The 23,951-nt window shown below is 35.7% G+C and overlaps 4 protein-coding genes across 13 annotated transcripts; 3 read left to right on the top strand and 1 right to left on the bottom strand.

The window, feature by feature from the left end:
• LOC124175897 lies at positions 1-10,481 on the top strand. The gene is made up of 5 exons (XM_046556513.1): positions 1-445; positions 2,410-4,659; positions 4,856-5,026; positions 6,411-6,575; positions 7,350-10,481. The coding sequence occupies exons 2-5, from the start codon at positions 2,425-2,427 to the stop codon at positions 7,515-7,517; spliced, it is 2,739 nt and encodes a 912-aa protein (XP_046412469.1). The 5' UTR covers positions 1-445; positions 2,410-2,424; the 3' UTR covers positions 7,518-10,481.
• Positions 458-8,874, top strand: LOC124175899 (phosphatidate cytidylyltransferase, mitochondrial). The gene is made up of 2 exons (XM_046556521.1): positions 458-1,959; positions 8,804-8,874. Exon 1 carries the CDS (start codon positions 796-798, stop codon positions 1,915-1,917), a length of 1,122 nt encoding a protein of 373 aa, XP_046412477.1. The 5' UTR covers positions 458-795; the 3' UTR covers positions 1,918-1,959; positions 8,804-8,874.
• On the bottom strand, positions 9,561-18,900 carry LOC124175900 (protein lifeguard 1-like). Of its 6 annotated transcripts, none has more exons than XM_046556524.1 (6): positions 18,751-18,900; positions 14,743-14,812; positions 12,568-12,708; positions 12,211-12,394; positions 11,770-12,040; positions 9,561-11,465 (listed from the first exon to the last, which is right to left on the bottom strand). In XM_046556524.1, the coding sequence occupies exons 2-6, from the start codon at positions 14,792-14,794 to the stop codon at positions 11,106-11,108; spliced, it is 1,008 nt and encodes a 335-aa protein (XP_046412480.1). In that variant the 5' UTR covers positions 14,795-14,812; positions 18,751-18,900; the 3' UTR covers positions 9,561-11,105. The 6 variants fall into 6 exon arrangements, with proteins under 6 accessions (XP_046412480.1, XP_046412481.1, XP_046412479.1 ...); XM_046556525.1 differs by having other exon boundaries at positions 18,747-18,876; XM_046556523.1 differs by having other exon boundaries at positions 18,656-18,838.
• A 430-nt stretch (positions 18,901-19,330) lies between these two features.
• Positions 19,331-22,731, top strand: LOC124175902 (craniofacial development protein 1). 5 transcript variants are annotated; one of them, XM_046556534.1, is made up of 3 exons: positions 19,331-19,470; positions 20,994-21,363; positions 21,502-22,731. In XM_046556534.1, exons 2-3 carry the CDS (start codon positions 20,997-20,999, stop codon positions 22,005-22,007), a joined length of 873 nt encoding a protein of 290 aa, XP_046412490.1. In that variant the 5' UTR covers positions 19,331-19,470; positions 20,994-20,996; the 3' UTR covers positions 22,008-22,731. The 5 variants fall into 5 exon arrangements, with proteins under 5 accessions (XP_046412490.1, XP_046412486.1, XP_046412488.1 ...); XM_046556530.1 differs by lacking the exon at positions 19,331-19,470 and adding an exon at positions 20,228-20,314; XM_046556532.1 differs by lacking the exon at positions 19,331-19,470 and adding an exon at positions 20,332-20,653.
• Positions 22,732-23,951: the final 1,220 nt, after the last annotated feature.

The following is a 23,951-nucleotide window of genomic DNA, read 5'->3' as shown; positions in this document are numbered from 1 at the left end:
TCAATTTCACCACGTTTTCCCAGTTCACGCAGTAGTTTATTCATCGTTCGCGTGGCATAGGTTCTCGATTGCCATAGATCCGCAGAATCTTAATGATATCTTCTTCCGGGGGGATAATAATAGTGGGAATTGTTCAACGACGAGATAATTTCGAGCGGTTCAAACACGGAAAATTTTTGGAACAGTTCCGCTACCGCCATTCGTTAATCGAGAAAATACTCATGTTTCTTGGGCACGGTTGATTTCTACCATATGCATTGTTTTTCAGTACTGCACAAAATCCATTTTCTTGCGCACACTTTTCCGTCCTTATTTGCTTACGAAAATTCGCAATATGTACTGTGAAAGCTACGTTAGGTAGCATGAATAGAATCCGTACGCCACGAGATCAATTACTTATCGTCCAGCATCCAGCCATCAACTTTAAAACGGCGCATCAATTCTCGTAAGTATAACCTACTCGTTACGACACGATCACGGAGCTAGTTTATAGGTTAGTCCCAGTGACCAGTCTTTGCGTTAAAGGCGTTGTATGGCAGATCTCTCCCATTTCCAACGAACATACATGATGAAAATTGTTGCATTTAGCAAAAACTGTTGACAATAAACACGCAAACAGCATTGACGTCTCTTTTTAAAACATTGTTCCGAACACTGCGTAGAAATTCTGCATCAGTGACGACCGAAAAGTTTTGGGAATCTCTTGCGACGTTGCGTCGCCAAGCATTTGCTAAATAAAACAGGCTGATAAAACATTCGCGAAGTAGCCAAGAGAAGAGAGCTAAAACACGAAGCATGAATAAAGCCACGCTTGTTTCTCAATACGCGAAAATCCTTACCGAATTTCCGGGTAACATGAAATTCTGCTTTGCTTACGGTTCGGGAGTGATGAAGCAGCAGAGCAGTGATCTATCCAAGAATATGCTGGATCTCGTATTTGTTGTAAGCGATCCAAGCCGTTGGCACAAGGAGAACATGCTGCTAAATCCTGAACACTACGCTCAGTTGATGCGTTCGTTGGGTGCTAACAGCGTTGCCAAGATTCAAGAAAAATGGGGAGCTCACATATTTTATAATACATTGGTCAGGAGCAAAGAGGGCAGACTGATTAAATATGGAGTAACTTCTGACACCGCTTTGATCGAGGATCTCTTAGATTGGAACGTTCTCTACCTAGCAGGAAGACTTCACAAGCCTGTTCAGGTCTTGGTTAAACCTGAGGAAGAAGAATCCCCTCTACGACGAGCACTGATACAGAATCTACACTCTGCTGTCCATGCCACGCTAATTCTACTCCCCGAGCATTTTACGGAACCTGATTTCTACAAGACGATTGCCAACCTTTCCTACAACGGAGACTTCAGAATGACCTTTGGCGAAGACAAGAATAAAGTCCACAATATCGTTCTACCCCAGATACAAAATTTTAGATCTCTCTACAATCCCGTTCTTAAGCACTTTGATCGGTATGTTGAAATCCCAAAGTCAGACGAGCCCGCCGTCATGTGTCATCAGGACACCAGCCCTTTTGCCCGGATTCATCATTTGAATCATTTGCCACGCATGCCACAGGTCAAGTTAGTGAGATCGTGGTCTCAGGGCCCTAGATCCAGAGACACAGAGGACTGCTTGCGTGCCATTGCTCATGATCCGGAGTGTAGTGAAATTCTGGAAGCATGCCTTAAGGATATTGTGTGGAAGTCTAGCGTCTCGCAAAGCTTGAAAGGGATTTTTACTGTCGGCATTGTTAAGTCTGTTAAATACGGGGCAGCCAAGGTGGTCAAGATGATGCGAGCTCAGGAATCAAGTGAGAAGACGACTCCAGAAGTAAATGCCAGCCTTACACGATCCACCCTCGAGAAGAAGACGCCTTTCAAAAATGAAGAAACAAAAGATTCCACTAGAAGAATTCAGTGAAATTATTCCTCCTTTGGATTTAAGTCTGTGTTTTATCTTGGGGTTTTCTAGCTTCTGCATTGTCAAATAAAATGCTTAAATCTTATGCATCAATGGATATTTGTTATTCAGCACTGTCATTACCTTCCATTATTTCTAGCTGCATATATCACACATTTTATATCGGAGAGCTATGCCAAAGATAAACCAAAATTCAGCATTCGAAGTTTTGTAAAACTGAAAGCATACTTAAATTTTTAAATTTATAGTACAATTCGAAAGAATATGCAAATTTTGGCATAGCTGTGCTCTTCTAATGTTTTCAACTTCTTATTGCGCTTATAGTCGATTGAGAAAATTTGAATTTTTTTTTGACTTCATGATAACGAAATATTTAATCAGGGTATAACTAAGAACTCTGGCAGTTTTTAAGTTCAAATATAAATATGAATTCGAATCCAGTAAAATTTTATTGTAAATATACTTTTATCTATCAAAATAATTGACTTTCAGGAAAAAATATTGAAAATGACAACGATTGACTCCGACTCGGAATCTCAGGATAGTGACGATGGAAGACGTTTTCGTTTTGAAGCTACTAGAAAGGATGATATTTTAAGACTGCACAGTGAAAACAAAAGAAGATCGCCAGTGTCTAAAGGTTCCAAGTACAGATCAAGATCTATGGAAAGAAGCAGTCACAATAGAAGTGATGCTGGTAAAATGAAACAGGATCGTGATCGTAAGGAAGCCAACGATCGAGTTAGGCGGAAAAATTCTAGGGACCGAGATTCATTAAGGGATAATAAACATGATAAAAGTAACAATAAAGATTCGAGGCATAATAGCAAAGGAAATATTAAAGAATTACCAGACTTGAAGACTTTACTGGAGGGTGAGAAACGCTGCGGTGATTCCAAAAATTCAAATCACCGAGATGGTAAAGATTCCGTTAGAAATTTATCCAATAGCAAAGATCACAGAAACGTTAAAGATTCGAGATCGAGAGACTTGAAAAATACCGGTTTACGTGCTCCAAAAGATGTGAGAGTGAAAGAAACTAAAGACCCCAGAGATCAGGATGAAAAGAACTTCAAAGACTACTTGCGCGATAAGGGTCGCGTGCCAAAACGATCACGTGATCCAAGTCACGACAGATTAATGACAGCAAAGCACAGCCACAGATCACGGGAAAAACACGATAGTAGAGACAGGTCAAACAATAGGGATAAAACTAAACCGATGGATGATGAAAGGACAAAAGCCAAAAATCCACCTCGAAAACAATGCTCCAAGGAAACGTCGGAAAAAAAAAGTCTCAAGCGCGATAATCACTCGCCGAGCAAAATACTGGAACAAATTGGAAGCGACAGCGAGTCCGATTTAGGTGCATTAGATCCGGACGTTGGTCCTGTTATGTCCCTCGATGCCTTGGAAGATTGCCGAGAAATGAACCTGTCTGATTTTGATATAATATCGGACACGGAAGGAACATCCCCAGACTCATCAGATGCCAAGTCTTCAGCAGTCAAAGGGCCGATCATCAGAGGAGAAATTTTAGCACCTCATTACTATGGACCAAAAATCAAAAAAAGAGTATCTCGACGACAGTACGAACGTTTGGTGAAGAAGCAAGCGGCGTTGAATACACACCGTTTGGAGGAGATATACAAGGTAAATCCAAGGAACGACAACATCACGCCACTAGCTCCAAGTAATAATAACCCTAGTGCCGTTTCAGATTTCTTACTAGGTCCCGAGGTATCTGTGTCTGCGGTTCGGGATCTTCGCAGAAGCCATAAAAGAGACGACGAAAATAGCAAAGATTGGAGCAAGGAACAAGATTCGGAAGAAGATGGATATAAGCTCGAAGAAAAAGGGGATCAAGATTCGCGTAAACTCAACTGCTTACAACTACATAGCCTGAGCTTACCCAGCTCAAATAATACAAAAAAGTCAAGTCGGCGTAAAGAATCGTTATCAATTAATAAAGCCGACGAAGATTATCGAGGACAAATTGTAGATAATGAAATATATGGGCCAGTGTTGCCTCCAAAATATCGTCAAGATCTTCCCTCTCACCCTAAAATTCGTAGTGGCGAAGTAGATACAGTCGTTAGAAAACAAAATATCTTCAGTGAAGTTGCTCCTTGCCACAAAGCCGGGTACAGGAGTTTTCCGAATGAAATGTCTCGAAGTTTGTCAGCAACAAGTTTTTCCACGGAAACAAAATCTGATAGTGGAAACTGCCATTACTTTTTGCCTAAAGACTCCAGCTCCCCAGTTACATTTGGTAATAATACTAATGAACCGAGGGATGCTATCATTGGCCCTAGTCTACCTCCAGCTTTCAGACTCAATTCTGAATTACCGAAATCCCGATCACAAGCAACATGCGGTCCAAGTTTGCTGAACGATGCAGCCAAAGTCAAAGAAGAGATCAAACCAACCGAAGTAATCGGGCCAAGTTTGCCGCCTGGCTTTCAGCAAGATTATGCGCTGAACTCTTCAACATCATCAGATGAACAGTCGACGTCACCCCAACATCCCACCATCTCATCAAGGTCATCTGTGTTTGGTCCTACACTGCCTCCGTATTTGATGAACAAAGTGATAGATCACACTCTTGAGAAATCATGCTCTGATTCAGAAGATGAAGTTCTTGGACCCATGCCAGCTGATCATCCGGCAGCAATCGACAATTACATTCAACGGCAGTTGGAAGATCGTGCAAGACGAATGAAGAGCAAACTTGCTGGCCAGGTATGAGACAAGTATCATATTAAGAGCGCAATGTTCTCAGTTCTATTGATTATTCACTCGAAAATTTCATTTGATTTAAACTGTGAACACGTGTACAGTTTTTTTATTTTCTGAAAAGTGGAAGAAATTCGCTATTCCTTCACATTATTATTTCACCTGTATTGATTGATGAAAATTGGCTTATTGCTAAATGCAGGACTCTGTTGTTGAGAAACGCGAAGAATGGATGCTGGAGCTACCATCGGTGCAAGCTGCGAATCTTGGGCTTGGTAAACGTCAATTCAGAAATAAAGCTGGACCAGATATGTCTGATAGATCTAGCTGGACCGACACTCCTGCAGACAAAGCCAGAAAAAAAGAAGAAAAGGTAATATTTTACTAAACTTATGTACTATAAGCAGTGATAGTCTACAACCGAAATTCTTATACTGCATGTTGTTAAACGCATACAACTTCGCACACATCCGATGCTGCATAATACTATTCAACACTGCAAGATTTTCACTTTAATAATATTGCAACAAACGATTTTTAATAATTCATGCTAACCACTTTTTTCGGAAATATAATTCCCTGATCAGTTTCCGATTTACCTTGATTGAAGTTCTTATTATTTTCAATAGCGCTATGAATCTCCAATTATAATACACCCGATTCTTCATTTCATTTCAATGTAAATTCATTAAGAAACTCAATAATGGCAAAACAAATTACATGTTAACACATCTAAATATACATATATTAGAGTGGTCCTTAATTTCGAGCTTGGACGAACTCTGCCCCCCCCCCCCACCGATCGGCTTTAAGTAATTCGAAAATAATTCTCAGATTTTTTCAAATTCTTATCTCAATTCTAACTCCTCCCACCAAGGCAGTGGATTTCCCCATTTAAAATACACGTGTTTCGGCCACATTCTCAGCATATATTTTATTGTAAGAGTAATAATTTTCAAAAAAAAAAAAAACTTTAACTGTCAGATTTTAGTGGGCATTGGTGCTACTATCTGATAATGATTATACATTATAATACGAGGCAATTTAAAAGAATTGCACACTCTCTAAATCTGACGTTGTTTTTCATTTAGTAGGTGCCCAATTCGTCTAGATTACTGGTATGATAATGTGAATTTTTTTCAGCAATAGCACCCATGCCTACTAAAATCTCGCAGTTACAGATTAAAAAAAAAAAGTTGTTACTCTTTCAATAAAATATATACTGCGAATGTGGCCGAAGCACGTATATCTTGAATCCACCTCCTGGTGGGAGAGATTAGAGTTGAGATAAAAATCTGAAAAAATAGAGACATTCTTTTTGTATTACTTCGAGTCGATTTGGGGGGCGGCCCAGAAAAACTTCGTCAACATTCTCAATAAGGACCATCCTAGTATATCCATATGTATATTGTCTGTGTATTACGTATGCTGGCGCGGTACTGTTTGAAATACCGAAAAAATGTCACTTCTGTGGGATGTGGTTAACACACATTTTTTTTCAATAACTAAATGAGAGTTCTCCAATTTCTTTTGCAACCATTTACTAAATGTTTGGTCGTCTACTTTTTTCCCTGACCAAGTTTGAAATTCCGGGACCAATTTTTGTTCTGACATTTCACGGTTTTTCCTGGCAGTAGCCACCATATAATTAAAAGCTACCGTTCTTTTTGTATTGCTTGTCTAAATCCAATTGGGATATTTTTGCAATAAAAATGATGTACTGCCTTATTAAATAGATAATTTTTTTTTATAATTAGGTACTAGGGAAAACAAAAGTAGCTGATCCAGCAAGGGAATCACAGAAATTGGCGATTCAACAGCGTGACAAGGCAATGGAAGAAATGGCAAAAAAACATGCATCAAAAAAACGAAAAGAATCTCTTCTGGAAATTCATAAGAAAAAACTTCACAAGAAGAAAAAGGTAAAATAATCCAGACAGATTAAAGGAAATTTGTTATATCTTGCAAAATTGCAATCACAGTATGAATTATGTCTGCAATTCAATTTTCACAGATTATTCTAAAATTTCTAAATATTGTATGCAGCAAAAAAATATTTCAGAACATGGTATTACAAGGTGAAAAATTCCGACTTCTAAAATACGAAGTCAGTTGACATTTCATATGCAAATTAGTAATTACCCTGGTTGACGATCGATCCAATGAATCAGGGAAATCAGGGAAATCAGGGAATTTTTGGGCTCTGGAAATCAAACAAATGAATTAAGATAGAACGAGTCATTTTTCGATTTTCACTTTCATGTAACGTTTGTTTAATTTATGAAGCTGAATCTAGCAGCCAGACTTAGGCAAAACGTGTTAATCTTTTTGGAAATAGAAAAATGCAGCTCAGTCTTATCCTGGTAATTCTACAAAAGTACTGGGGGTTCAAGATATTTCCAAATTTTTATTTGGAACTTCACTACCTTATTCAAATGAACATTAGAACGTTTGACTGATAATTCTGGCCGCTAGTTTCAGCCTCGTGTTTAACTTTAATGCACCATTTTCTACAAGTTACTTTACACAGCATTTATATGACTATTTCTGAAGTATGATAGTAGGTAATAATGCTGAAAAATGGCAGGCAACTTTGGGATTACAAGCTCTGGAAACCAGGGAAATATCAGCAAATTTTGTACTTTGATTTCTGTTGCCACCCTGTTATCGTGATTCTTTAACTTTGTGCTGAACAGAAAGAAGAGAAGCAAGCTAAGGAGGCAGCAAAACCGACAAGGAGACCTTTTGATCGAGACATAGATCTGCAGGCAAACCGATTTGATGAAGCACAGAAGAAATCAATATTGAAAAAAGCCCAACTACTGAATGACCGGTTCTCTCGGGGCGAGAGTAAATATTTATAACGATCAATTTTCATATGAATAATAGGTGTGAGCTGAATTAAGTTGCATTCGGTAAGTAATCGAGCCCTCTCCTTGCAGCTCAGCGAAATAATTGTGAATATCAATGAAATTATGATAAAATAGTAATTACAGTATAACAGTTCGCGACATTACACAAATTTCGTTTTGAACTTCACGTTCAAAAATTCAACACAATTTTATCGAAATACGTGCACTCTGACGTTATTATAGAAAAATCTTGTTCGGACATCATGTATTCCCTGCTCTGTAAATGGTTATACTTATTATACTGAACGAAGACTTACATTAGTGTAAATGTACATACATACATTTCTGAATTCAATAATGGCAAATCTTTTTGTGATGAGATACGGATGGATTATATGATAGATCATCTTGCAGCTGCTGTAGCTAAAAAAAAAACAACCAAGTAATATTCAACATTACTATTCAATCTCAGACTGCAACGATTACGATGTTCCAAAATGAGTTATCACTGAACATGATCAACAGCAATTTTCATAACTTTTAGTATGATCTTGTATTAGTGTAAAAACACAGTGACTATTAAATATGTACCTATAATAAACAATTTAATACTTTTATGCTCACAGCGCTTAATTTATAAGAAATCCGTTTACACTAATTCCCCGTGTAAATTGAATTTCGAAACTCCATAGCTTTATTATATTCCTGTAAATATTAGTGTTAAAAAAAAATGTCTTAAATAGTTTGAATGATTGTCTTTATTGTTTTCCCAGTATGTCGTGATTAATAATTTCATTTTTTAAACTAATCCGGAATTGGACTCATTATTATTAAAATGAAAATACTGTTGCTTAATACAAAATGAATATTTCGAAGGAATTACTAATTTATAATTGTATAATGGTGTTAGTAACATTGCGAATATGTAATACGAATAAGATAGCTAGTTCTGTGCTATCAATTCTTTTCTGTCATTAACTTTCAGTTTGTGTGTCCTCTAGAGGCGCTAAATCTTCCTTAGCATTTTCTTAACAAATAATGTTACGAATTTCTATCAACAAAATTCATGTTGGCAAAGCTGTTTTATCAGTTCAAACTCAAAAGTAATCGGTGAAAATCTAGATTTGTTCATGCTTGTTCAGTTTTTCAAATGAAAATTTATGTTAACGGGGTGTGTCTTAGTCGATTTCGACGTTGACGTATGTATCCAAATATCAAAGTCCAGATACCTCACACACAAAAAAGGGCTCGACAGCCCCATTTTACACGCAATTGTGATCAAAAACACTGATTTTGAGGAAGAGCGCGGTTTTTATAAGCAGTATTTATGTAACCGTGTTTCCAGGTCTCTGGCTATCGTGCGCACTTACATTTTCAGCAAAATAGTATTCAATGGTTCAATTCGATAGATTTTACCTGCGCATCACTGTTATTCCTTGCAAAACAGTGCACATAGCGGTTTCGAGAAAATGAAAATTTTCCCTGTTCATGGAGGCATTGATGGTGGTTTCCTGAAAGTTTGTTGTCAATTCTACCGGTTGTGTGGAAATTGCTGACTGGCCAAAAATTCGCGAAAAAGAAAAGCTGCAAGAAACTTATAATACAGGTAGAACAGAATAGATTCCCTAAACGTGACGTACGTGTTATTTCTATTAAAGAAAATACAATAGCAATCTAGGATGGAAATTTATCAAATCGTTTCAATAGTCACTATACATATAATCTGTGGAAGCGAATGAAGACTTCAAGTCAATCGCTTAACGTTACCCAAATAGGAAGATACTAGATTTTTTGAGGCACAGGGTGTCCGCCCATGCAGCTTAATTGAATGCAGGCCCTTGTTTCTGATGAATAATATTGTAGAAAATTAGGTGTTATCATGTGTTTTTAACAACTGAGACAGACAGCAAAATGCTGACCAACGAAAAATATGCTCTTAGATTGCTAAAAACTTGCTGCTCTACTCAGTTCCACCCAAGTTCCATTCTACAATTCAACTTTCTGGTTAAAAAGGTTACGGACTATTCAAAACGAAATTACGAAGTTTGACATATGTATATTTAACTTTTTCTTTTATTATAATCACCTATGCTATTCAATAATACGATTGGACACCAGATCGATTAATACATTAGTCCAAGTTACAAACATCGATGAAAATCATTTACATTAAATTACTACATATGCTTACTTCATAAGAATATGTGAAAAGGTTGTGAAAACCAAGTAATAAGTATACGCTACCTTACATCTGCAACTTACATAGCTGTATTATTCAAAAGTACCTCACTCATTACTGAAATACATAAATATATAAATATAACATTTTCAATTCTACATTGCCAAAGGTTTTCTTAAATATAAAGATCCAATTATAAACTCTGCTGAAACTCAATCTGAAGTTTACACTAGTTTATATTTAAACCTAAACTGATAAGAAGAAAGTCTATGTCAAAGAGAAAGAAATGAAAAAATAGAAAAGTTATTTGTATGCCTTATTCCACGTATGCAATTTCAAATGAAAATGGGTAATGGTAACTAATCGATTCCTAGACATGGTATCCGGTAAAATATCCGTAACAAATTCCAGGACACTCAGGAAAAGTAGAATTACAACGAATGCAGAGTGCAGAAGGCACTGTACATAATCGGCGCAACGTACAAGATGTACGTTATTTCTACTACACATGTTAGTAAGGAAAAACGAAAAACGCGATTCGAGGCAGGAATCGACTTTTTAAAAACATTTACTTAGTGAACACAAATAAATATATCATTCGCAGCAAACCTTAAATATAGAATATTTCTAAGACACAAGAAAAATTCAAGGATATCTCTAGGACCTCAGGGACTTTCAGAAACACCGGACACCATGCTAGAAAAACCCCCTTCCCCCAACAAAAAAAAAAAAATACTCTTAATAGCCGAGCCAAAGGAAATGAAGGTGCGGCCCTGACCCAACTAATTAATTGCGAATGATTGGTTGAAAAAGGGCAAAACTAATATTAAACATTATCAACAAATTGAATGATCGGCCATTCTTTAATAACGAAAATTAAAAGGAATGTAATCACCCTGCCATCAACCAACGAATTTAACACTAATCGTTTGGCAATAATGTCACGTGAGACAAGGCGAACAATCGCATTGACCCGACAAGATGTAACAACAAAAATTCAGGATAATTAGCAAACACAGTAGAATACAGAATCGATTAAAATGAGATTGACCATATAGGTTATTTCGACTCGCGCAATAAGCACTTCTTTACGCCGACTTGGGTTACATACATACATCAGCATTCGCTTATAAATTATCAAAATATGTATTTTTTTAGAATTTATTCATGTAAGAACAATAACAGACTGGTAAAATAATAAGGTTCAACAACGACATCCATGCTTTATTTAGCTCACTCAGTCCTTGTTTTGCAGACATGCTTACGGAACTGTTGACGTGTATTTATAAAAATACACAATCTTTGCTATGTGCATAACACGTTGCAGTAGTTATCAAAACGCGATTTATTATCAAAGTATTATGAACTCCTTTCAAGTCGAAATCCGAGTTTGCAAATATTATGAATCATGTTATTTTAAACTAATCACGAGAAGCGGCTATGATGGTTAGAATGTAAATAAAGATGTTAACAATGTCAAGATACAGGTTCAGAGCAGCGAAAATATATTCCTCGGGGGAAATGGAATACTTGTGTTTGCCACCCATCATCAATTGCGTATCAAAAACAAGATACACAGAGAAAATAAGCGCACCCAATGAGGCGTAAATTAGAGTGAAGATTTTGCCTTTGACGAAGAATGCAGCTATCGAAAATACTAACAGAATTATTACGGCAACGAAGAGAACTCCGCTGAGCAAGGTGAAATCCCATTTTGTTTGGAAAGCAAAAATTGTCAAGGCAAAACAAACGACTGCTGTTATACCGGCTGCCATCAAAACCTGTAATCATTAGGAAAAATACATGCATAGAATAAAATTTCACATTGAATGAATTAATTTTGCAACAGATAAAATCGTAACTTATCTAGGTACCGAGAATTATTCAAATTAAATTAAAATATTTGATAAGCTGCTATTGAAAACCACGAAAATCAAGGGTAATAGTTTCAGTAACGTAGAAAAAAAAAATATTCGGCTCAAATGTTACCACTGTTTAAAAAGGTATCGAAGTACAGAGCATTAACAATTAGTTTTAAAAATGGCTTTTTCCACTAAATTCTCTACAGGCCTGCAATTAACTTACCGCGTCAACTTGGTATGTGGATGATGCAGCACCCAAAACTATTCCCTCGGCAACAGTGAACAAAAGTAGAAATATGTAGTTCATTGGAGCCTGGCGCCTCAAGCTCGAACAGCAACTCATTGCAATTAGTAAAACAAATGTGGCAATCAGCGCTATATAGAATACATATGTATGTCGGCTAAACCAGTGCTTAGTACCAGGATGGAAAAGGAACAGAGCGATAAATCCAATGGTGATAAGAAGTTGGACCATTAATATTGCATATACTTTTCTGAAAGAAAAAAAAAAACCATTTATGTAGTCATCGCTTTATAACAGTTGACATTCATGTTAATAAAAAGTGAAACAGTAGATGATTAATTTCGTCTTCATTATATTCATTTAACTATGGTATAACATAAAGGTGATATGAAATTGACAATTAAAAATCTTTGAACAAACCTGATGAATCCACGTCTTATAGATTGTTCGCTAAAATCAAATCCTTTGATTTCATCCTGCATGGGGTCTTCAGCATAACTTGTGCCGTACATACCCGCCTGCATGGGTGGCGGAGTAAACGGTGTCCCAGAATTTGTTGGTACTTGACCGTACGGTGGATTCATTGGTGGTACAAAACCGGCAGCTTCAAGTTGGAAAATAAATTATGCAGATTTTAGAAAATCGTTGCGATAGACATTATATTACTTCAAACCCAGAGAGTGAGTAATCAAATACTAGTAAAAATCTGGTCCGCTAAACTTGAATGAAAGACTTGTTGCTATTAAATTTTTTTTTTTTTAAACCTATTAAATATACCTGGTGGGTTCCCTCCTGGATAGGCAGGTGGATATCCTGGATTATAGCCGTCTTGTGGTGGTGGGTATCCTTGACTAGGAGGATATCCAGGATTTTGAGGTGGATATCCTGGGTTTTGAGATGGATATCCAGTATTTGGTCCTAGAATTAAATGTATCATCAGCTAATTGCATTGAATATTGTTAGCAGATCTTTCTGTACTTTGCGACTCTCAGAAGAAATGAAATTCAGAGATTGTCTGATTTAAATAAAATTTAACTAAGTCAAGCCATAAAACATGTACATTTTAAATCCGTTATTCTGTCTACAGATATTTGAAATTAAATTGGACCTTTTAAAATTTTTAATTTATTACAAAACCAGCCAGGTCATACATGCACTTGATCAAGCACTGCAAATGTTAAGTTTAATGTAAATAATTTTCCAAATTTCTTTGTGGAGAAAAACAATTCGATGGAAGTCAATTTTGTTTTCGCAAGGAGGTTGAAGTTAGTAACGTCATCGTAACGAAACATTTGATAAGAATCACTATTTTCTTAATTTTGCAATGATTTTGAAGGAACTAAGATTACGAAATATGAGTCTGTTTCATTTTATTACGGTCTACTGTATTTCAGACAATTCCAAATTAGCGAAATAACTATTTTTCCTCAGCATGAATCGTTACAAAAACTTTACCAACATATGATTTTTCACAAGCATGCTCACTAAACTCATAATTTTTTAAAAAGACCGTATATAAAGAATAATGGAAAATATTTTACAAATGTCAAACCTCCGAGTATTTAGGATGATATGTTCGGTATTTCAAAGATTTATCCTTCAGGAGAATTTTTGACTGTGTTTCCTGAATTTTGAACAGGGCGTATTGAGTTAAGATAGAACAAACGATGTGTCGTAAACAGGGTGGCAACAATTTTTCTAAAATAAAATTCCTTGACTTTTCCCAAAATTTAGGTAATGCTGGGTGGGTTTTATGACCAAAATCTCCAGCAAGCAGAAGTTGGCGGAGAAGGAGGAGGAGGAGGAGCAAGGGTGTGTAGAAATTGCATTATACGATTTCTGAAAGCGAGATCAGCTAAATTTACGAAACATGCTTGAAGTTTGAAGACAATTTATAAAAAAAAATACGTTTTTCTATATAGTCCATTCCCTGACTTTTCCCGAAATTTTCCCAGTAAATGAAATTACATGACTATGCCCAGTTGTCCCGGTCTGCTGCCACCCTGGTTAAAGTAATTCAAATTTAAAAGTGCTTTGAAGCAAACATACTAAGAATTGATTAATATTTTGCAGAAGTAATTGTGTTCTGGCTAATTTGAATGATATATCGAATTTAAGTGTTTTTATTGATGATTAATGACGAAGTACCTTTGTCCATAGTTATCAAGAAATATCTGTTTCAGGTAAGTTCCACAAAATCGTTTCCAATGACATGGCTGATTTTGCATCAAGACGATTCCATTCTAGAAACATGTCGAAATAACATGTTGCACAATGCAAACATCTACGTTTTGATAAGGTATTTGTAATAACATATAGTCATACAAAAAATTATCTACGTCAAGCCAATTCACCTGCAGTACAGAATTAAGCACAACACATTTGATTAGTTACGTTCATGCATAGAGTAGAGCTAATTAGCTTGTGCATTTTTCAATATCCACACTATAATGGGATTGGAAATACAGAAAGGTTTTGGGTAAACAGTCATACATGACATCTGCAATGCAAAATGGATGTTTTCACGTAGATACCATGTCTTATACGTCTTTCTGTAATATAGCATATTTTCATATAATATTTGGAACGATATAAAAGCCAAATAGCGTAGTTGAGAGTCAGATATCACTTATACTTGATAAATCGAAAACAAACATTCATATCTTTACAAGATTATACAGTTTCTTTCACACTAATCAGACATCATATCTTTTATTTAAAGAGTAACATTCACATGTTTCCAATAAATGTTTTACTTAGTAACCATGCTTTTAGTAGTATAGCGGTATTTTCCTTGCAGGAGCACAGGAAGTGGTTGCGGTGATAAATTAGGTGAGGAAAAGATTTTACATTCATATCATATTTATGCGCGGTACAGTTTGTGGTATTGCAGTTAATGAAAATATAGACTGTTAATGTCATGGAGGGAGAAAAATTTTCTGGGATTAAAACCTTGTTGTCCTGGATAGTATCCAGTCCCAGGTGTTTGCTGCCACGTTGACATCGTATCGAACTCTTATAGCTGAAAAGAAAATACCTGATATTACCACCTGATCGTCATTGAAGAACAAAATGGGTTAAAAAAATAAAAATTACGATAACTGAAATAACTGAAAATCGATGGATTAGAAAATTTCTATACACTAGTATTGATGGTATCTAATTCTTCTCGTAGATCAATCTGATTTTAGTAAGTCTTGACACATCCAGACAGCTACGAAGTTAAAATTTCAGCTAAACCGAACAGTAAACAGAAACATGCTGGTTCAATCTTCCATCAGAAAAAGGCTACTATGTGAAAGAGAACAAATTTGGTAAAGTGACGTTTCCATTTACCGAACTTTTCGAGATTATATCTTCTTCAGAAGCTTACTGCAATAAATTTATGAACCGAAAGAGTGAAATTTTTGAACCAAAGTTCACTCGAGCATTCTAATTATAAAACTTTTGCCCAAATTGTTAATAACTTGGCTTGGGTTATTTAATTTGGTAACTGGTGTTTGTTTTCCTTTCCTAACATTTTATTTGCCATTCAGACAGTGGGGCTAATTTATCCTTAAACTGGGCCGGAATGTTTTAATCTTAATGAATATTTCATTATTGTAGTCTCTTGAGTTGAAAAGCTGTGAAAAATATTTCAATTTATCCAATTTTCTTCATCTGTAATGAAATCATGCAGACCATGGACCGCAATGTAACGTGCCATTTCATCATACGCCGGAATCACATTAAAATTCATTCTCATGTCAGTTTCATATTTTAGATCACAAGGTACCGTTTCTAATAATTGACTTTACTTTTTGAAGACGTATCATAATTTGCTAACGAAAATTTTGTGGCTTCCTTTATTTGAAAAACGATTTTTCTGGTGTGCATATAAAGAAAACCATTGTGTTTTGGAAGATGAACTATATTTAATTCGAGTAATATTTCGTTTTAAAATCGCAGTTTTTAATCGATGAGCATCTCTCGATACGATATTTATTTTAAGTAGCAGGGAGTCAAGAACCCTTCCATGGCAGGTACCACTGTTAATAATGAATAAAACATGGGCAACAAGTTTGGTAGTCAGGAAGCTTTGAGTGTAGGGTAAAAGATTACATTGTGATATTTGAATGCAAGGAGTGAGAAATTATGAAAAAGTGACACGTGCTTTTATTTGTTTCGCTCTGCACATTTTTATGCTAATGGAAACAGCTTCAATTGGAATTTGAATTGATTGAAATGAACAAAGTAACGTGGGTCAATATCTTGACTTCCATAGACAGGTTTTAGAAAGTCTTGTATTATGCGTCTTAAGATTTGTACATCTTCAAAACATAAATATCAATTAAAGATAGTATGTAATGACTTAATTTGCTCCGTTTCAATGATACCATTCTGAAATGCCAAGCAATTGCACAAATTAGAAAACTTGAATATATTAAACAACAACAAGAACAATAACGATAATGACAAACGTATCATGACAAAATGTAAAACGTAAAAAGCAATGTCGTATTATCATAAAAAGTTATGGTTTCTTTACTTGCATGATAAGAGTGGAAGAACCACATTAAGATAACGTGAGTCATTGAGGAAACTGATGTTTCGTTATCAAATGATAGATTGTGCAGGGGAAAATAATATGTGTAACTGTTACCAACTTTGCCGCAGTGACACTGTTTTCCCATGCATTGCGTGGAAGTTGGGCATTGCTAAATGACGGTGAATCAAATGTTTAACCAGCTTTTTTGCCGTAGGGTCACATTACCATGCAAATAGACACTATGGAAGAATAGTTTCTAACAAAGTTTCAAACAATGCAACTATACATATATGGAAAAACGTGCGGTTGCAGACGATTCTGTCTCATTTTTTTAATTTGTTGGAGAAAAATTCTTGTCTCATAGGTAGACTTATGTAATGACGTAACGATTGATTCATGATAAACAAAATGCATTTATCCGCCATAAAATTCCCTTACTGATTAAAAAATTTCCACACTTTTGATAATATTTATGAATTTTTGGGGAAAAAAATTATTATCTTCAATAGAGATTTTCAAAGCCTTTTCATTAATAAATATCCGTTGAAACGATTTATTCAAAGAAAAAACAGGTCATTTCTGGAGAAACTATCTGTCTTGTAAGATGAATTCTGTTAGATTGACCAACTGTCCAAGAACACAAGGTATGTTTCACTTTTAAGAGAGATTTTTAGGGGAATACTTTCATCTGTGAAGCTGTAGTTCCCCAAATTCCTGTACAACTTCGATGCAGTTTTTAAAATTTGTCAGAAAGTTCCAGCTTTATTCATTTACTTAGTTTCAAAAGCGAAAAGTCCCATCTCAATAATATAACAAGCATATTTTTTATTTAATGGGTTAAATATAAATAACTGATGTGCTGGTATTCATGTCGAGTATGGTTTGCTTATGATTAGATGTATTGAAGAATACAGCTTTACGTATTATACCTCATAAATTCCCCCATATCTTTGAATATTAAAAAATTCAACAATTCCAAAATTTCTACAATACTCAAGACTTTATACAGTAATAATTATTCTCCAGAAATATTTAATAATTGTGTAAATAGAAGATATATAGATGTCCAACCATAAGAACTTTGAGGCCCCAGGGTATTACAAAAGTACAGCAAAAGTTTGTAATCTTAAATTTAATATGGAACAGTAAGAGCAGGAAATCGTCAGTAATTACAATGCAGTAAAAGCTTTTAACTAGCAGACTTGTATGATCCAAAAGCAGCGAATTCTTAAATCTTCTTACATTGAAAGTGCTACACCCATTCGTTTCAGCCAAATTTAGAGTTTCACATGATTTGTGGTTTTGTATATTGACACCTTGTTACTAATTGTAAACTACTATTGTGGTAGGAGTAACGTGATTGAAGGTGTAGATATACTTATGCGTGGCTGAATAGCCGCCTAGACAGCGAGTTAATAAATATCTAAGTGTTCAACCGTCGTTGAATATTTTCTTGGTAGTTAGTAATTTCGAAAGTTTAAAACAATTTGGAACGATGCTGTTAACCTTCATAATAAGATTTGCGTTAAACTGGGAGTAAAGACTTTTATCATGTGAATAATTCAATGGAATATGACATAACTGTCTCATTGCTGCAGCTTCTACACGGGTTGATACAATTGGCCTACTTAATTTTCCTATATCTTAGTATAATGAGTATCAAAACCTAAGGAATGATGTTTTTTTATCATTGCTTTGAAAATTATGATTGAAGCTGTTTTAATATTTATTATTATTTGTAACTATACTGCGGTCAGATCAGCGTTGCTATCTTCATCCGACAAAAATTCTTATCATAATATTACACCCGAAGAAGGTTCAGTAGAGAAAAACTTTATGAAAATCCCTGAAGCTTTGTAAATAAAACACTATAGCATTATATTGCACATGAAAACAGGTACCTTGAGTCATATTCGTACATAATCCGAGTATGATGATAACAGTAATGACTATAAATACCTAGTTAGATGATACCTATAGAAAACTACAAAATGCACATACATACGCAAGTGTGTGATATGTGATCAAATTCGTGATGCGTCACAGCGATCGGTTCGTTCGAGAATATTTTTACCGAATGATAAAAGTAGTTCGAAATCTTTACGTTTTGATAGTGTGGAATATTGATGAAATTTCCTTCAAACGTGAGACAGTTATCGTCATATGACGGAATATGAAGAAAAAGCTTAAATCTCAATAACGCTACGCCCACGTACTTAGTATGTACGCGAATGCGTCGCTGACGTATGTAACCACAAATTAATACAATCAATAAACATTTACGATGTAACATAATAGCACCTCAAGTTAACATTCTTACCTCCTTGTACTATTTACTTTTTTAATCAATGCAATGGTATCGGTCGCGAATATACAGCGTAGAAAATCGCACACTTTTACACTTCACAAGAGCGCAAGTATGACGTACCCACCGTAATTCCGTATCGTGTCGACTACAGACTTATAACGAATCGTGAACGTTTATCGTAATGTTGATCAGCCACGAATGCTGAGTGCATACAGAAGCTCTGGAACAGTAAAATTCTAGAACAGTTAAGTATGTAACCGCTAGAGATTCTCTGCTTCTGCGCATGCCATGCACCGTTTTAACCACGGTCTTACATACGGACTGGAAATTTCTCGATTTTTAGGCGATGGGTGGTGTCATCGTTGATGTGGCCTTAACTGTAGTTTCGCACCTGTCTGTAGGTGGCCTTAACTGTAGGTTCACACCTGTCTGTAGGTGCCCTGTCACGTGGGGGTATTTCTAAGATAATATATATTTATTATCTTAGGTATTTCAGCATAAATACACAGCCGCACGTAACCTCGGTCTCATTCAGTCTCAGCAACGTTTTGAGTTGCCAAACATCAGTCGTCATTTTATTTTGCGCCCGTGTAGCGCGTTTAACCCTCCGCCGGCCATTCATGACGAATCGTCATATCTGACTTTGGCACGTCCTGGTATCTCGGGAGGGAGAAGTGGATGCGCCTCGGAACCCGCACCTAAAAAAACTTCACGGTGGCATACGCTCACACGTGCAAGCACGTTAGTATGCATCAGAACCTTGCGAAGTTACGACCGTTCGAAGTTGGAAAGTGAACGAATTTGTCACAGGTAGTCGGCGGCGTCAGTTTTTTCGACTTTTGAGGTACGTAGGTACTAATCACATACACAGTTTCTCGATGAAAATCAAAGTTTCTGACCCTATTTATCAAGTTTACCTAAATAGTATATTATGACACTGTGTGGGAACTGTTTTTTTTACCTTGCTCGAGGTTGTTCGCAGGAGCAAAGCGAGTCTGAATTGTCATATAACATGTCAACATTCAATTTTTCACTAATAAATTACATATTTTAGCGATAAAAACATTGTGTTTTCACGAATACTTCGATCTTATGCGAAATTTCTCCTTTCGCAATAGCCCAGGTTTTTTGAAACCGAGTCCAATGTGAGTAGGTTTTTTTGAAAGACCATAGTATCAAGAATAAAACACTAGAATATTTTTTCTTAATAGAAATTTGGGTTCAAAATATCGATCTTTTAGTGAAATGGTCGAATTTACCCGTTTTGCATTGGTAATAAATTTCTATTTGTTAATTGGTCAAACATTTTGGAATAAAAACTGCTGGAATATTGAGGTGAGGCTCAAAACTGGTTCCGTGAATTTTTTGGAAATTATTGGATACTCCTAAGTGGGTAAAAAATAGCCGATAAACGATATCGTGATGGATAGCCGGCGGAGGGTTAAATTTCCAATGCAACAGACGAAACCAGCGCTGCAAGCGGAGGTAATTGGAACGACAAACTTCCGAACAGAATGTGACCCACTTTTGTATCGCGGAGATATGTCTGTTTCCTCCCTTCTTCGTGGTGACAATACATCCCATTTTTTCGTGTCAGCTTCATGCTTAAACCATAAGGCTTCATGACCAGTCATTGTCACATAATTCGTATAGAATTGAGCTCGCATCTTGTTTCAGACCAAAAAGAAGTTAGTCGGAAAGTTAAGGCATTGACTATTGACTTGACCATGTATCGCAATTTAGCGTTTCAGTCTATTCAGTCAGCGGTCTTGTTGATCGTTTGTAGCAGTTAGTGTTTGGTATTGTCCTTTAAATCAGTCAGCTATAGCAAAAAGATTCTGTTTGAAGCAAACTTCAGAATACCTCGAAAGCATACTCTGTTACACGTACTTAAAAACCGAGGTTAATCTCAATAATTGAATAAAGCGTCTTCCCGCATACAAATTTGTCTAGTCCTTGGTCGATTGTAGTGAAAAGGTGAGAGGCATTGGAAAATTCTGTACCATATTATTACTACGTGCTCGTGGGTATGCTATATTGAACTTGTCATTCAAAATTAGTCATTGTAATTTTGTTTACTTCGTATCGTATTTTAAGTAATCTCATTGCGATTATGTCGACAATTTTCATAGTACCGGAAAGTTACCAAAACCCGTGAACCCATGCCCATAAAACTGTATGTATATTATGTCCTGTAATATGGTGAATACTCCACTCATTACAATTCATGCCAAAACGAATTAATACTCAATATCAGAAACACAGTGCTAGATTTGAAATATTCTTTAGAAATTGACCTACATTTGCCATATCAAAAGCAGTTCTCATTTGCCAACATTCGATCATTTTTCAATCTTCATTTGCAAGAGCATGTCCAACGAACATGAGTTGCCTTCTGATTCCGATGACGACGATGAGGATTACATACCTGATGGAGCTGACAATGAGGCTGGATCTGAGGTAGAATCGGAGGGTGAAATAGAGAGCGGTCCAGAGGATGAAAATGATGAAAATCTGAAAGTATCAGACAAGCATAAGGGAAAGGGTAAAGGAACAAAACGAGGTTTAAAAAACCAAAATAAGAGTACGAAAAGATTAAGAAATGTTGGGGAAGGAAAGCAAGAAAGTAATGATAGCCAAGAACAAACTGAAGAAAATGAGGCTAAAAAAAAATTGAGCGAGGAGGATGAAAAAAAGAGAGCAGACTCACTTTGGGCTGATTTTATGAAAGATACATGTAAGTATTGTTGTATTATGTTCATTGATAGAATTAAATCATACTTTTAAATCTCACTTTTGTTACCATTTTTTCAAACCAGAACATAACTAATTATGAGTAGAAATAAAAATTCATTAGACATATTTATTTTTTCAGCTGTTGTGTCAAGGCCCAAGTCAAAGAATTCAATAAATAGTTCCAAGGAAGAATTAACTCAACCTTTGATAAAATCAGTGAACGAAGAAAAAGTAAAAATAACTAAAGTATTCGAATTTGCTGGTGAAGAAGTAAGAGTGGAAAAAGAGGTGCCTGCAGACTGTGCTGAGGCAAGATTGGTTTTGTCCTCAGCGAGAGATTCGACAGCTGATTCCATGCAACGTAGCAGCGGAGGTGCAAAAGGCAGAGGAATTTGTAAAGGCGGTCTGAGTGGCATATCTTCAGTTCTTTGTCAACTTGGAAAGAAGGCAAAGATAAGCACTTTAGAAAAGTCTAAGCTGGATTGGGATTCCTATAAGAAAGAAGAGAACATTGAAGAGGAAATAAGTACACACAATAAGGGGAAGGACGGGTACTTGGAGAGACAAGATTTTCTGCAGAGAGCAGATATACGACAGTTTGAGATCGAAAAACAAATGCGAACTACTAGACGCAGTGCGAGATGAAGTGGAACCTTCTAAATTCAAGACAATGTGTATTTTGAAATTGCTATTCATATATAGGTATTATTTGCAATGCACAACGCCAAGATAAACTCAATGGTATATAATCACACAGCAAAGTTTGCTCAAGTGAAGATTTTTATCCATCGATTTTAATCATTTCGTATTACAGCATATAAAGACCCATTCGCACATAATGATACTTGTGTCGGAATACAACTATTACTAGTATTTTTATTCATAAATGATAATTAAATATTATTTTTACTAGCCCTATTGCTTGACTGTTGGTGACTGTCCAATTAAACAGAATGTCATCCAATAAATTATTTTCATTATTTATTTACCTCTTAACAGTTATATTAAACTGGAAGCTATGTTGTTGGGAAATTGACTAGTGAAGTGGGTTATTTGTGCGAGTGTTTTTTATAAATGATAACACTACAATCGTGTTCCCGAATTCTCAATTATACTGTACGTATAATTATATTTAGATTTCAAAACTGTTGCAACTTTTATTGAACACAAATGATTTAAAAATTGTATCCAAGATCTCTTGTTCCTGCTCATCGTGACACGATGTCATGTACAGTTGGGCGTCGTGTACCAAGATTATTTAAATCTCGTAAACGCGATTGATCATGAAAACCAAATTTTTCAAACACACGATACATCAGTGTTTGCAACCCAACTATTAATAAAATTATACTATGATATTGCATTAGAACTCCTTGAAAAAATTAATTCAGATAGATTTTTTCAGAATATTCTACCGTTACAATATAGTGGTTTTAAACATTTCAGTTTTTTCAAAATTCGTCATTTTGAATAAGAAATTCTTAAATAGGGTTAGTACACAAAGCTCCAATGAATCCTTTCTCACAATACATGAAAATTTCTCAGAGAAAAGAAGCCAGGAGATATAAACAACATTGTAAACAAAACATAGAGACTTTTTACTACCGAAAAATTAAAAATGGTTCTTCGGATTTGTTCGGTCTAAAGGTTATAGCTGCAAGTAAAATCTTCATTGCTTCCATCCCATAAATTATGTGTACTCCATAAAGAAAAACCGAAAAGGTAGACTATTGAAAATTTGTTATGGCATAAACGTCTGAAGTGAAAATGCGTGAACGTTGTAAAATTTCAAGAACATATATTGCGATGTGTAAATCCGTGCCAGTTTATCGGTTACCTCCACTCGTCACCTAATCATGCCAAAAAAATGTAAGGATTCAAATCGTCCAACGAATAGAAAAAAACCACACTCGTGAGTATATCCGACTATTTAATTCGGGTTGAATTCTTATTGAATACTCGGATAAACATTGGGCGTTTTGATTTAGCGAAATCACGTCGTCTAAAAGTCGTCATTCACGGAAAACTGTGGAGACGTGTTGTAGTTCTGTAAAACATAGTGAAAAACGTTCGGCAAAAAAATGTCAACGAGGAGCTCCTACAAGCGCCCCGCCTTCATGCCGTTCCGAAAAACTTTCATCAAACGGTGATCCAACAACGTTTAAAAAGTATGTCTACACTACACATGTCTCAATAACCTGAACAGAATTGATCAGTCCCAAGTTTTTCAAATTACGAAGTCAAATAAAACTGAATTTCTTTCTATTCGAACCATTCGAAATTTCAGTTAATCAAATTCGTTTCTGATGGCAAAATCTAGCTTTCCTTATTTCCCGACTTGAAAATTGCTTGAAAAGTTGTTGAAGAAAAAAAATCCGACTCCTGCAACGAGCGATAATTCTATATCTGCATGTATGAATATTTACATACGAACTATAAGATGGATTTTCAACTCAACTTAACTTTCTTCTAGAGCAAAGACTTCCCGACGAACATGTTCCGCTGCAACTCCGACGAGAAATTGTTCATCCTGTGAAAGGAGGTGCCGAGATAAAAATAAATCGTTAGTAAAAAATGAATGGTAAGCTT

This window comes from Neodiprion fabricii, chromosome 2 (assembly GCF_021155785.1).
Source record: "Neodiprion fabricii isolate iyNeoFabr1 chromosome 2, iyNeoFabr1.1, whole genome shotgun sequence".
Taxonomy (NCBI): domain Eukaryota; kingdom Metazoa; phylum Arthropoda; class Insecta; order Hymenoptera; family Diprionidae; genus Neodiprion; species Neodiprion fabricii.
Note: the sequence above shows the minus strand (reverse complement) of the source record. Positions and strands in the feature narration are given on the sequence as shown.